This window comes from Alligator mississippiensis, chromosome 3, assembly GCF_030867095.1.
Source record: "Alligator mississippiensis isolate rAllMis1 chromosome 3, rAllMis1, whole genome shotgun sequence".
NCBI lineage: Eukaryota > Metazoa > Chordata > Crocodylia > Alligatoridae > Alligator > Alligator mississippiensis.
This window is the reverse complement of record NC_081826.1, coordinates 288,335,362-288,350,070: the sequence shown is the minus strand read 5'-3', so window position 1 is coordinate 288,350,070 and position 14,709 is coordinate 288,335,362. Positions and strand designations below refer to the sequence as shown.

The following is a 14,709-nucleotide window of genomic DNA, read 5'->3' as shown; positions in this document are numbered from 1 at the left end:
GAAGTGGAGACATTTTAATCCTGAGAATTGGCATAAGTTGCCATAAAACTGTTCCCACTTTTAAACGATCAGCAGGGCAGTAAAAAAATTGAGTAGCATAATACTGACTTTGACTGGATTTGAACCTGTGTGGGTGTATGCTTTAGACGGGGGGTTCTCGGAGCTCCTTGGAAAAGGGTTCATCCTGGTCGTAAGACTGGCAACATAACAGGGAGCTTTTGACCTTTTTAGGTATTGACTCCAATCTGACCTTGTAGTGTCAGGTGTGTGTGAAATGAGATTGCGATCTCTGTTTAATTCCAGTTTAGCTCTCCATGTCGCAAAACTACCCTCGCAAATTGTACTAACCAGCAACTTGCTGGTGGTACCAGCAGCAAGGCCAAATACCGAGAGGCCATAAAAAAGAAAACTTTTAGGTCAGGGCTGCGGGAACCCTGCCGTTGGCCAGATTTTATCAGTCATTGCTACAGCCCTTATCTCTGTGGGACTGTCAGCCAAGTGTTTTTCTTAGTTATGAACTGAGGAATCGCAACATGGCTTTGGGAGTTATCACAGAAAAGATTTATGGGCACCGTCTCACGGGGGTTTAGGATACACCTACGGAGCAGTTGCAGAAGCAGCTCTGGTTGGTTCTAGGGATACCTGAGCTAGCCTGAAAGCCGAGGTACCGATCAAACACGGTAAATTATCCTGTGTTGAGCTCAGTGCTGCTCTGGCGGGATTGCTATCCGTACCTGAGCTGATTAGTTTGAAGCCAGCTCAGATGTGTTTTCTGCACACTGCAGTCTCAATGTCTGCAGCATAGTCATAGACTTAAGTGCACAGGTCCTGAAAACTCGGAAGCCAGCCTTAAGTGCACCCAATTTTAATTTCCCATTGTGTGCCACCTTTTCCAAGTTACTTTCTAACCACTGGAGTTGCAGTCCTCCTCACTGGAGGATACTCAGTGAACAAATGTGTTGTTTAAGCCAGGAGCTGTGTTCAAAAGTAAAGGGCTGAAAGTTACTCTGGGAGTAACTATGTCGCTATCCATATCATTTCATTGGTCATGCCCACTGTGAACCGGGGTCAATCCTGACCGTCATCCCTGCTTCCTCACCAAATGGATGCTCTGCTGAGGTTGAGTCCCTGGTTTAACGCAGGAGAGTTGAGCAACCCTATTCCTGCAAGGGATTGGACCAGATGAGCTTTGACCTCCCTTCCAACATCTTAATTCGGAGGTTTCCTCTGCAAATGTCATGTTGGGATGGTAGATATTTCATGAAGAGGGAGGAGGGGGTTGTCACAAATGGATCCAGAGGTACATGTTAGACGTGCAGACCTGTGAAAAGATGTGGTTGATTGCCAGGATGAACACTGTGGCTCTTTATTGTGCGAGTTTGAGTTGGCAATACCATTCCTCTTCCTGATCGTTCTCCCTGATATTCCATGGAAAAGGCTCCTGGAATGACGTGAGAGTAATGTCCTTAATATGCATACGGCTTAAATCAGTCCCAGTTGGTTCAAGTGTAATTGGTCTCCGTGGTTTAGAGGGTTGAGCAGTGAGACAAAACACTAGAATTGCATGGGGTGAAAATAGTTTTAGGTTTAATATGGCTCCCTGCATCTGGATGTAATTGAGAAGCCTGAGTTGGGCATGGGTGTGGGACTAAAAGGGAGCTAAAATAGTAGAAATTCTCAACAAGTTTTAGCACTGAAAACATCAAGTATACTGCTTTTGATTAAACAATACAGTATTAGGAGACCAGATGGATCAGGGGAGATTTTTTCACATTTAGGCTGCAACCCTGGAATGGCCTACATGAAATGCATGTACTCATTTCCACTCCGGTTTCTGTGTCAGTAGTATTAGTACATCAGAAACATCAACACCTTTATTGTCATTCTCCGTAGTGGTTTGATTGGGCTGCAAAGACTGAACTGTTACCATGATCCAAACGGGCTATGGTGGCCTTTCCACATCAGTGCTAAGACATGGGTAGGATGTTCTGCAGAAGCTTTCATGTTATTCTCAGTGCTATTCCCATTCTGTGGCTAAAGGACTTCAGCCTTCAGGGGTGTTAATCTTTCATGAGTGCTCAATCTGTGAGTTTCAAAATGGTAAAAAATGATTTACAAACAATTTTATTTTAAAGGATGCAGTAACCCATTTCCTTTAGAAACGGAAGCCCTGCTTTGGGAATATGCTCGGAGAGTTGCACGCATATAGATGTGAGTGGTGGAGATGATGGCTTTTAACTGCAGCTGTGCTGAAGGGTTTACAGTGTACATTGGCTTGAACTGGTGCAAATGTCCTGGAGCAAGTTATTCGTGGGAAGGGTTTCTTCAGCTGTTTGAAAACTTGCATAAGCAGTGACTTTTTCCTTTTCAGCAAAAGGCTGAGATGATCTGTGAAGCTCTTCTAGGGTAAATAATAGAGCAATTATAAGCAAAAGGCTGTTCTCTGAGTAATGCGCAGTGGTTAACAGTGGTGGTTAAATTGTGTGCAGCCAGTTAGGACTTGCGCACAGAAAAGAAAAGAAGATCCTTGTTGGGAGTGGAATGGATGAGAGTGCTGTTTCTTAACAGCATATCTGTGATAGCAATTGTCTCCTTAAACATGAATTTCTGAGTGCAGTGTATTTTACAACATATGGAGTCTTGAATAGAAGCTGTGTGGCCCCGTCAAAAAAGATATTAGTAACTGATGTGCACTGTTAAACTCTGTTTCACCCCAGCAGAAGCTGCCTTTTGTTGGTATTTGAATGATCCCATTATTTAGATGGCCTATGAGCTTTGCTCAGGCGCAGCATTGTTCCCCAGTAGAGCTGGTGACAAAAGGATTTTTCGAGCCTCAGTAAAAGCAGCATCGGTCTAAAGGGCCCAATTCTGGGAGCTGCAGAGTGCTTCCTGTCTGGCTCTGAGCGCTCCCAGTGAGCTTAGTGGGCCTGATCCTGTTCCCATGAGAGCAACAGTAAAATTCCCACTGACTTCTTTAGGGGAAGCTTTGTTTCTAATGGAAATTGTGGGCACTTGTCTTCTTCATCTCAGCATTATCAGGCAACTCTGAGGCTGGGGCAGGGTAGAATGGCACCTTAGAGACTAACTAAGGCATAGGGCATAAGCTTTTGTGGGTGACAGGTGTCTTTGGGTGAGGGAACTGCTGTGTAAATGTAAGATGACTATTGCCAACATCATTGATCCTTTCAGCATGGTAGAATAGCAATTTAAAATGGGATCAGAGCTGGTGAGTGTGCAACTCCTTTTACTTGCTTCTTTTAAAGGTTTTCTTGGACTTGGCAAGATTTTTTTTTTTCTTTTGCAAAGCTTTTTAAAAGGGGGTGTTTTATGTGAAAAGCCATGGGGAAAGCATCTCCATAGCTGCTCTGGAATCAGTGCCTTAGAGCAAGAATTTTATCTGTATTATGTTTTTGTTTAATTTGGATAAGATCCTCAGTTAATTTATTAATTTGAAAATCCCTAGTTGTGCCAGAGATGAAATAATATCTAGGGGTGCCGAACAACTGCAATTCCCATTAATTCTATTTGACCATGTCCCAGGAGCTCTGTATAGACGCCTGCTTTAAATATAGAGGTCTTTATGCAAGGTGGAAAAAAGGAAGAACAAGCTCTCGTGTACCTTGCTACTTTTCTGCGAATCTTCTGAAAGTTAGGATTTTTTCTTAAGGCAGATTGGTGCACTGCCCCACTGACTTTCTCCTTGCAATTGCATCTGCAGACACCAGAATGGAGTTGCATGTTACTTTGGTTTAGTTGCTACTTTCACATCTCTGCATCTTTCCAGGTCTCTGCAGATCACGGTCCCTGCTTTTCTTAAGTTGGCATTTTACTTGTGTTGCAGTGAACAGGTCATTCTCTCCATTATTATCCTAAAAAGATGTTTAACAAATAAACCTTGGATATTTTTGCATTTTAGGCTGCAGCAGCTGGTCTTAGCTATGTTGGGGCATATGTCATTAACACCTACAAGAATTACGACCACTTCCTGCAGGACAAGTATGCTCTGCTGCCAGCTGTGATCATCATTTGTGTTGCTGTAGTGATGTTCATCATTGGACTGATTGGCTGTTGTGCCACCATCCGGGAGTCCCGTGTTGGGCTGGGTCTTGTGAGTATTGCATGTTCCACCCTGATCTTTCGCACAGTATTGCTGAAGTGGGTTAAATGAACCGTTGGACAGGGTGAAAATTCACTGTCATGGATCACAGGGCCTCCCAGACACCTAGTGTGGGCTCCTGCCACCAAAATCTATCAGACTGAGTTTGGTGAAAAAGTTTCTTCGTTTTGTCATGTGGAGTCTTTGTTAAAAAGCAGAAGCAAAACTGCCTTAACATGAAACCATGTGACTGTCTGTCAGAATAACTACCCTGACAGGCTCTGATGAGCTTTTTTACCCAAACAGAACCACCGAGCCAGGTTAGGGGGAAGCAGTGGTGGCATTAAACTTTTCAGTTTTCCTATATTTGGTTCAATGTGCTTGGGAATCTGACAAGTCTAATACACCAGCACCAGAGGATCTGGCATGCGGGACCAAACTGCTGAGAGCCAAGTGAGCCTGTCAGTGGCCAAAGTTAGACCAGTCCTCCTAACCTGTCATGTTGCTCTGCTCCTCCTTGTGTCTTTGCAAAGGTAGCTGTGACCCACACTTCAGCCAGGTCTGCTGCTCTCTGGCACCAGATAAATAGAAGAGCACAGTTGCTAGCTGCGTCTTCTCCACCTGGTGCCTTTCTTATATAGCCGACAATTGAGAAGATAGGTGCAGATCAGCTGTTCTCATGGCAAGTCTGGTCTTCAGCAATGCATGGTCTGGGCCCAGTCCTTAGCTGGTGTCTTGATTTCAATGAAGCTTTGTCAGTTCGTGCAAGCAGAGGACCCTAGCCTTTTTGCATATTGATAGTCAAGGGCAGTTTGGCGTTATCCACAGCAGGAGTGACACCTGTTCACAGCAGACATGGACAACAGTGAGAGTTTGAAATGATTGTGGTGCGGTACAAACAGGGATGAACCCATTGCAGAAAACGGTGTGGGGGGTTAGCACTGAGGATTTTGCTGCCAAGGGTTCAGCTTGCTCTTCGAGGCTGGGTGGTCACACCAGGTTAGTACTGTTGGTCTTGGTGGACTCTTCAGGGAGGCCCAACGGGTTCAATGGTCTGCACCTGTTCTTAATATAGACACACCTTTTATGTGGTGGGATTGTTAATTCAAATGAGTCTTTAGGATTTCAAGAGGTGTTGATCATTACCCTGGTCATATGTAATATTGTACCACAGCAGTTTCTGGAGTCCTTTTTCTCTGGAGAGGTATCTCTGGATAATGACAATATGCTTTATCTGACTTGAAAGATGCATTACATTGACTTAGTTGATCTAAAACCATTGGGCATCCTACTGATATTTCTTCTGTTTGATTTCAGTTTCTGGTCATTATTTTGATTATCTTTGTTGCAGAAGTCTCTGCTTTTGTCTTGGGATTCATTTACAGAGAAAAGGTAAGCTAAAAAATGAGCATATGTACTGTAATATTGAATAAAGGAAAGGCACACGTTATGTTTTACTCCCTTTTCCACAACTAACCTCTTATTCTATGTTGTTTCAGAATAAAAGGGTAGAGTATGAGTTCAGCTTAGTGTTGTCCCTAGGTAGGCACAGTGTGGGACTGAACTTCAAGTACTTTTGAGGATTTGTTAGGAAGAAAAAAGATCCAGGTGGTGCTGAATAGAAATTGGAGCAAACTCCTAATGAGCTTGCTGAAGGTGTGCCTAGGCTCAAGATCTTCTCCCAGCTTTAAGAACCCTCTTCTATTTAAAGAGAAGTGTTTTTATCAAAGAGTGCCATCAGGTTAAGCAGTGCAAGTATTTTATCAAAAGTAACAGTACTCGACTTCATTATGTTGGTCTTGCTGGGGATTTCCCCAGAGTTTCCATCTGAGATGTTTGAGCTGTTATTTTTACACACATCCTGCACTGTTTTTTTTCATGGCAGGTCAAAACAGATGTGCAAAGCACAATGCGTGCAGTCTTCCATAAATATGATGGGAAAAGCGCAGAGGCTGATGTTGTGGATTACCTGCAAGAACAGGTAGGAGGAGTTATGTTCGGGCTCCAGAAAACTGTTTTAAAATGTCCAGTAGATATTAAACAATGAATTCAGCTTTGGATTAGCACCAGCTCAGTCTTTTCCCAAAGCTGAGGTCTACAGGACACTTAGCACCCTGAACTCTTGTTCATATGCATGGAAATAGATGTGATCCAGTAGGCTCCTAGCTTGCAGCCAGAGACCCTGATCCAAGAATCCATTTATTATATGGAAAGACTCCCACTCATTTTAATGGATCAGGCTCGACATGTGTGCCCTGAAATGGTGATCACTAAACTTTTGCTTCTTATTCCTTCCACCCGTCTTAGCATTCTGTAGTGACACTTCTCACCAGGATGTCTTCACAGTGAATACATTTGAGGAGATTTTTTTTTCTTTTTTTTTCTTTTTTTACTACGGAAATGTGATCTGTTTTCTTTACTGGTAACTTTCTGAAGGATGGAGGTCTTTGTACAAATCTGTAGTCCATCCTAGCTATAGTCACACACACAATAGTGCTGACCAAGGATAAGGATGACTTTCTGATCCTGTTTTTGTTCTCTACTGTTTTTGTGCTACTGAAGCAACTTCCCCTGTTCCTTCTTCCTGTCTCTCGGGGTACACCAACAGCAGAAGGAAGAAATGCTCTATGGGCCTAGCCTGTAATGGGCTGAATGCCCTAAATTCTGACTTGAGCGAGTTAGGAGTACTCCACTTTCATTTGAATAAGATGATACTGATGGTCCATTCACTCCTCCTTTAGAATAGTGCTGGTGCAGGCATTCTCCACCTGGTGCTCGGGAGCTCTCGTGATCGTATAAGTTGCTCTCCAACAAGTCCAAAACAGGGCTCGAAAGCGCTTGCAATTGCATCAAGAATCACTTTGAAAGACATAAGTAATGATGCGATGACGATTATACCTATTTGATTTTCTTTAGCGCTCCGTGAAAAAGGCTAAGTTATCGCAGTACTCATTAATGAAAAAAGGTTGAGCGCTCCCATGCTACTACAATATTCAGAGCATTGTAGTATTTCTAAGAGAGGCAGGACCTCAGCTGTACAACCTTCCACTCTGTTTGCATTTATTTAATCATGTCTTGTTTCACAGTTTCAGTGTTGTGGAGTGAATAACTACTCTGACTGGACAACCACCCCGTGGTTTAATAGCACTGGTAATAACAGCGTTCCTATGAGCTGCTGTAAACAGGATATTAAGAACTGCACAGGACAACTGAGTGAACCACAGGATCTCAACACTGAGGTGAGTTTAATTACATGAGACGGGGAAACTGTCCTCTTTGCCTATCAGCTCTCTAGAGTCCTCTGAGCCAGGCAAAGGAAGGTGGATGAAGTTGGCGCAGGTGCTGCAGAAAGCAGCTCGAGCTGGTCCTGAGGGACATCAGGTGGGCAGCCATGGGGGGGCTGGGAGAGCGGGCAGGGGTCAGGGGGCTCGTGGCAGAGCCCCCCACGCAGTGCAGAGGGAACAGTGGGAATCGCCCCCCTCCTCCCACGCCCAGGAGCACCCAGTGAGTAGGGGCTTTTTTTAAACAACCGGGAGCTGGGGCAGGTGGGGCAGCCATGGGGGGTGCTTGGGGGAGCAGGCAGGGGATGGGGCCTGGCAGGGGTCCCTCCATGGTCCCCTTCCCCCTACTTACCAGCATGGAATCCAGGTCCAGCTCCCTGCTGCAGCGAGTGGGGACAGCCCAAATTGCCAAAGCTCTCCGAATCTTTTCCGAATCAATTCGGAGAGCTTTGAATTGACTCAAACCTTTTAATTGGTCCCCTGATTCAATTCAGATCTGGAGATTCGGCCACTGAATCGGGCTGAATCTCCACTGAATCAAATTGGCACCCGAAGCTTCGCACAGCCCTACCAAGTATGTGTCTTCAGCCTCTAATTTATTCCAGAATTCTTTTAAGACATTCATTCAACTTAATCAAGGGAAAAAAAACCATGTGGGATTCAACAAACCCTCATGTTCCCTTCTGATAGAGCACTGTGGTTCCCAAGGATCTGTATGGAGCAAACACTTTCATGCAGTCAGTCACTTGTGCCAGTTACGGTTCATAGAAATTAGGGGTGCACTGATAAAGATTTTTATGGCCAGTCCCGATGGCCGATTCTTAATCAGCCTTATTGGGTGGTACCAAACCGATAGCTGATATGCAGCCCAGAAGCTTGGAGAGCAGCTCTGACCGGTAAGTCTGTGGTGCGGAAGGGGTGTGCCGAAAGGGAAGGGACGTTGGGGTACAGATAGAGGCCCCCATGGTGAGGGAGGGAGTGAGGCAGGGGCAGGTGCTGCCCAGCCAGGGTGGTAAATGTGACCCAGGGAGTGGGATGGAGCCACGGGCAGCTCATCTGGTAGGGCATGGAGTCAGCTCCCCACTGCTGCGCACCCCCCCCGGGGGAGGCATGTGGGGCACGTGCCCCCCAGATTTGTGCATGGGGTGAGGGCGGGCTTCCCACTGTGGGCTTGGGGCCAGGGGCTGTGCCAGCCTCTTCCCAGTGAGGGGTCGGGCTGGGGCTTTGCTCGGGTTGGGTGGCAGCAGTGCTGGGAGAGTTAGCTACAGGGTAGGTTGTAGCCTCCCCAAAATTCACCGTACCTACCCCACCCAGCCCCCACCACCTTGAAGAAGCCGGCACAGCCCCTGGCTCTAAGTCCACAGCAGGCAGCCCACCCTTGCCCTATGCGCGAGTCCGGGGCAGGGCACATGTCCTCCATGCCTCCCCTGGGGGTGCGTGCAGTGGTGAAGAGCCGCCTGTGGCTCTGCCCTGATCCCGGGGTTGCATTCAACACCCTGGCTGGACAGCACCTGGCCCTGCCCCACTCCCTCCCTCACTGGGGGGTCTGTATCTGCCTCCATGCCCTTCTCCCCACAGACTTCCTGGCTGGATGCTGCTCTCCAAGCTGCTGGGCTGCACTCCTGGCCATGTGCATGCTGTGGCTGTGCCCATGCACGTGGTATTTATCACGACATTATTGGCTACCCTGGCCAAAAGAACTCAATTACTGATGATGTTAATTTTCCTTTTATCTGTGCCAATTCAAAGTGATCATTATATCAGTGCATTTCTAACAGAAATGTATACATGGTAATTAGGGCTATTCAGAGGCCTGCTGCCACTCAATATGAAAGTGTTAGCTCTGTTTGAGGCTGCCGGGCTTCTGCATTTCGCTAGGTGGGTTACAGCAGACCACTCAAGGTCCTGCCTGCTTCCAGAGGCTGTGTAACTTGCTCCATTGTATTTCATTAGTTTTGTTATCACATGACCGGTGACATCAGATAATACCTCTTCTCCATCTTTCTAGGGCTGTGCACCGAAGGTGGAACTTGGGCTGCAAAGTGTTCTCAGCTATGCTATGCTTGTAATCCTGGGATTTGCCATCATAAAGGTATTTAGCTCTAATGTTGGGTAGTTCTTAATTCCTGCAGAAAATAGAGGCTTTTTCTCCTCTGTGATGCTTTCTGGGCCCTTCCTCCTATGCCTGTATGTAATTTTGTTGTGAGTTGCTTGCTCCTTTTGTGGTTTTGTAGTAGATCCAAGAGAATAAGGGAAGTTAATACAAACAGATGTTCTAGCAGGAACTCTCCATGGGAGTGGAGAACACTTGCTCTTTAATTCCAGACCCCAGGAATATGGGGGCAAAACAAACGTGCTGCATGGAGTTTGAATAGAAAAAGGTTTTTACAGAGACCTGAGGAGGGAGCAGGGCTGGGATTCACTGCATGTCTATTTCCACCCTTCTCTCCTTTTCTTTTGGACAATTTGCTCCTCTGTTGGCACAATAAGGAATGGTTCTGTCCAGACTTAGGAAGGGCTTGATTGAAATAAGTGGAAGGCTGAATTGTTTTAGGCATTTGCTCCAGTGCAAAGGTTGGTTTGTTTTTTTTTTTTATATGAGTTAAATGGCTTTTAAAATACAAATATTTTCCATAACTTGAGTAATTTGTTTTTAAATTCCATTAGGATTTAAAAAACAAACAAACAACCACCCTTCCTGAGAACCTGAAAGAATAATGAGTTAGTAATATATAACAAAAATCAAATAAGTAATGTAATAATAACCAAATTTGCCTCACAAGTGAAAACTATTTTTGAAACCCTGGGATCAAACTTTGAAAAGCTTGCACATCCAAAACCCATGTTCATGGAGATATGGTCCCAGAGTTTTTAACCCAGTAGTTTATCACTGTTTCTTTAGAATTTTCCTGACCTAGTTGCATCTTCTTCCCCAGCCTAGTTTGGCTGATGTGTCAAACCCAGGGGCAGCAAAATAGTTGCTTCTTAAATGTCTGTATTCTATAAAACAAGGGTGTCAAACTCACCCTGTCTCCTGGGCTGGATCTGGAGTAGCGGGATGTGCACCAGTGGCAGCCAAGTGGGTTAATACAGCTGTTGCTCATACCACTGCTGACATGTCCGCAACAGGGGACATGTGTACCCTGATTTTGGTAGCATGGTTCTGCCCCTGCTCACCACATCCCAAGCTTCTGGGCCCTCTACGATATGGCACTCTGAGCTGGATCTGGCCTGTGAGCCGCAAGTTTGACACCCTTGCTATAAATGATTGTCTCCTAAGTTGGACCAAAGAAAAAGCTGTTACTATTGAATGCCTGCATCCTAAACTGGGGTTAGTGCAGGAGTGAGGGTCATCTTTGCCAATCGGATTGTACAACTGGGGTCTGATCCAATGATATTAAAAATTCCTTTTCCCAATCCGCCCCCGTCAGAGCAAGTTTATCAGTTACTGCATATCTCCTAGTGCAGAGCCGTTCAGCCTCTGGCCAACAGGTCAGATGCAGCCTGCGGGGCTGTCATCCAACCAATGGATCTTCCTACAGGTCTGAAAGCTGGGTGGCAACATTCATTACACCTCCCTGCTGCCAAATTTCCAGACTTTTGGGGAACCCCGCAGGCTGGATGCAGTGTGCAGATTCAGGCTGGTGTGCACAGCCCGATCCAGTGCATGGGGTTACCGTGGACTGACACTGTGCACCAGATCTAGCCCATAGACTGGTTCTGCACCACTCGTCCAGCCTGTTGGGCCCGCAGGTTGAGCACCGCTGTCTTGGTGCTTTTTTCTAGGCTAGTTTTAAATTACTCCAGTAAAGGGGCCTCCACCGTTTCCTTTTATTACTCTGTACAAGGATACATTTCACCTTTTCATGATCTGTTGTTTCTTTTATTGACTCTTCTCATTCTTTCCAGCCCTTGTTCTCTTCTGACTTGGCATATTATGGTTAATCTTTTATTGCATCTCTGTATATGCTTAGAAATATTATGGATGTAATTCTAAACCCAGCACAGTCCTGCCAACAGGAGATGCTGCCTTGGAATTAGTACAGAATGAGTAATTGAGCAGGAAAACCCTCCTCAGTTTCCATACTTATTTAAATAGGAACTTCCCGTATATTAGTTCTTTAGAAATGTCTGGGAGTCAGTGTCCATGCCACAAAGATTAAAACCTAATTCAGGCTTAGATACCACATCAGATTCAAACACAAAAGGGTACAGCTAAGGTAAAGCAAAGCTAAAGATCCGTGTTTTTCCTTTGCAGTTCTTTGGAATGATGAGTGTCTGTGTGCTCACGTGCAAGAGGGAGGACAGTGGCTACCAGCCCTTGTATTCGGGCGTGTTTGCGTGATAAGAAGACAAAGATTATTTTTCATCTGTTCCTTGATGATAAAAAAAGGATTTGTATAGGTGTCCCTAAAGAACATTCATTGTACGACCCTTTTGTAACATACTGTATTTTATTTACCTGAACAGAAAGAACATTTGTGTTCAATTTAGACAGGCTTCTTAAGTGTATTGTGAAAAATGAGAGCTTTGATGCACTGTCCCCATGGTAATTTACTCTGATTTCATTTACCTCAACTCCCTGTAGGACTCTCTGAGACCTAGATGAGTGATATTCCCTGAAAAACAGCAGATGGTGTAATAGAATCCCAAAAGAAATCGATTTCTGCAATTCTGTCCATTCGTCAGTCCTATTCATAACCTGAAACATACATAGGAAAGAGCATTTTAAATCATTATGCATTGATTGAAAATGCAGGCACAGTATGGCCTACATTTTATCAATGGGAATAATGAAATAATCATTCCCATGACAAATGTTTAGGCAGCAAAAGAAATTTGTGTGGAAGGTCTGGATATTACTTCTTATAAGCAATTCTGGCATTTAGAGTACACATTCCTGCATATGGTACACTTCTTTTATTTCTTCTCCTATTTTTAGTCATACTCTCCAACCAGGTGGTTTTTAAAGATGTCAGAACCATATCTTGAGCTCTGAGCAAAATGAAAATCCTGTCTTTTGTCCCCAGCAATGGGCTGAACCAGTCCCTCCAATGTGAATATTCCCAAACACTGGGGAACTCCGGATTTGAACTGCAGGGCACAGACCAGCCTTCATTTCTTTTAATTTGAAATGAATACACTTTTAGCAGATGAGGCATTTAATTTTCCCCTGTGTTAATACAAAGTTGGAAACAATTATTTTTTTATCAATGTTCTATATCTGACTGCTATTTGAAGTCATTGGGACCATTTAAATTAATTAGTAAACCTAACCTTGCTGCCCTGAAAACCCTGGGGCAAATTAAAGTAGTCATTTAAAGGTGTGGCCTTGTGGAAGTGATGTTTAGTGTAGGCTTCCCCAGGTGCGTACAGGTTTTGATCATTCTTTATGCCAGCAGATTACATGAATATATGGGTTATCCAGCACTTTTGACAAGTTATGCTGGCAAATTTATGACCCATTGGCCTGTTTCCCTGAACAGCTGGTGAATGTAGTCACGTTTTTGGATTGCATGCAGTTACAAAAATATCTCAACGACTTTATATGTCAGCCTTAAATTTATTCTTTTTTTTGTCAGGGTCAGGGAAGGGAGACTTGGATAATATAGAACATTTGATAAGAAGCTGCAAGAATTTTTCAGAGAAGTAGGCATTTGTGATATGACAGAGTGCATATTTCTAAAGCCGTGTAGTCAAGGACTCCAGGGTGAATGTGTGATATTTGTCTACCTTTTTTTCAAGAGATGGTAAAAAGAATTGGTGGTTAAAAAGGGGGCTGTGGGACGCATACCTCTTCGGAGTGGTTGGGTGGGGTAGGGGGGTGTGTGTGCATGTGTTGAGAACAACTTAATTAAATTGCTCCTTTATTGAGGGTCTTCTGTTTTACAGCCAGAACAAACCTTTTGGAATATATATATATTTTAACCACTTAATAAATGCTGTTGATTACTACATTTTGTGTCTTGTTTTTTTTTTTTAATTACTTAAAATCAGATGCAAGCCAGGACATTTCTAATAAGAGTAACAGCCTGAGGAGTACTAAGACAGTAAGATGTATTAATGGAGAAGTTACAGGGATCCAGTTGTGCATAGCAGCTTCCAGAGATTTGAATTCCTACCCCAGTCAGCAAGCAGTGGAGGGAAGGGAGCCCATGAGTCTCATGGAGCAGCTATAGCAGGGGCAGGCAATTATTCTGGGTGGAGGGCCTCTTACTGAGTTTTGGCAAGCCATTGAGGACCACATGACAGGCAGCCAAGGGCAAATAAATGTTAATTTTCTAAATTTTGGGGGGCCCCATGGGCTAGATAAAATGGCCTGGTGGGCCGCATCCAGCCCGTGGGCTGCATTTTGCCCACCCCTGAGCTATAGGGAGTAATTCTGAGGATGAGGCATATTGGTAGTAGGGGGGATCCACTTCCTACCTCCCCAGTTACATGAAATAAGGCAGTGGTGCCAGATGTCCAATAGTTTTTGCATTTGTATGGTCAATTCAACTCTGGTAAAGGGGGCCAAAACGTACGATGGTTCAGAAAGATCTAAGCGGGGCTTGCATGTGAGAAACATTTAATCATTTTTCTACCATCGGACAACCTTCAGTGGTCCTTCTTGTGGTTTTCATGCAGGTGGATTTGCTCAGAAGCATGTTACACATGTGACTGCAGCAACAGAGGACAGTGATCCTCAGTTAAAATTTGCTTCAGGTATTAGAGCACAAGGGTGATGACAAGTGAAATAATCACATTTACTACATACTGCAATATGATCCTATTTAAGGAGGAATTTACTATTTATAGCTGCGTATTCCTAAATGATGTGATGTACAATATTTTTGTTAGGTGCAGTTATTTTGAGTTTCTAATGTGTTATTTCTGTTTTTCAAGTATGGTGATGTGAAAGCCAGATAAGTGCCTTTTTATGGTTCTGCTCTGGTGAGAACAACAGAGCCTCCAGGGAACAATGGGCCATTTGAAAGCAGTCCCTTATTCAGTGAAGATCACAGGGACATTTTTTTTTAACCCAGTTTTGTCAGAGCTCTAGTCTTTGAACTGTTTTCATAAGCAGTGCCCTAATGATCCCTTGCATTGAAAAAGGCCATTGTCTAGGGCAGGGGTTTTCAACCTTTTTAAAACAGTGTACCCCTCCTGTCTCAAAGCTTCAGCTCATATACCCCTTTATATTTTTTTCTTTTTTTAAGGGGCAAAGGGGCAGGGTGCAGATTGAGGCCCCAACAGTGAGGGAGGGAGCAGGGCTGGGACTAGGGCAGGGGAGGTGCTGTACAGCCAGGGTGGAGCGTGGGACAGAGCTGTACATGGCTCATCCAGGGGGAA

At 44.5% G+C, this 14,709-nt stretch overlaps 1 protein-coding gene across 1 annotated transcript in view; it reads left to right on the top strand.

Annotated features, from left to right (window-relative positions):
• Nucleotides 1-13,332, top strand: part of LOC102560789 (tetraspanin-36) — a 30,698-nt gene extending 17,366 nt beyond the window's left edge. The window contains exons 2-7 of the mRNA XM_014594146.3: nucleotides 3,917-4,108; nucleotides 5,414-5,488; nucleotides 5,982-6,077; nucleotides 7,183-7,335; nucleotides 9,386-9,469; nucleotides 11,636-13,332. Of these exons, the coding sequence (XP_014449632.2) occupies nucleotides 3,917-4,108; nucleotides 5,414-5,488; nucleotides 5,982-6,077; nucleotides 7,183-7,335; nucleotides 9,386-9,469; nucleotides 11,636-11,722 (687 nt within the window). The 3' untranslated portion in view covers nucleotides 11,723-13,332. The remainder of the gene's footprint in view (nucleotides 1-3,916; nucleotides 4,109-5,413; nucleotides 5,489-5,981; nucleotides 6,078-7,182; nucleotides 7,336-9,385; nucleotides 9,470-11,635) is intronic.
• Nucleotides 13,333-14,709: the final 1,377 nt, after the last annotated feature.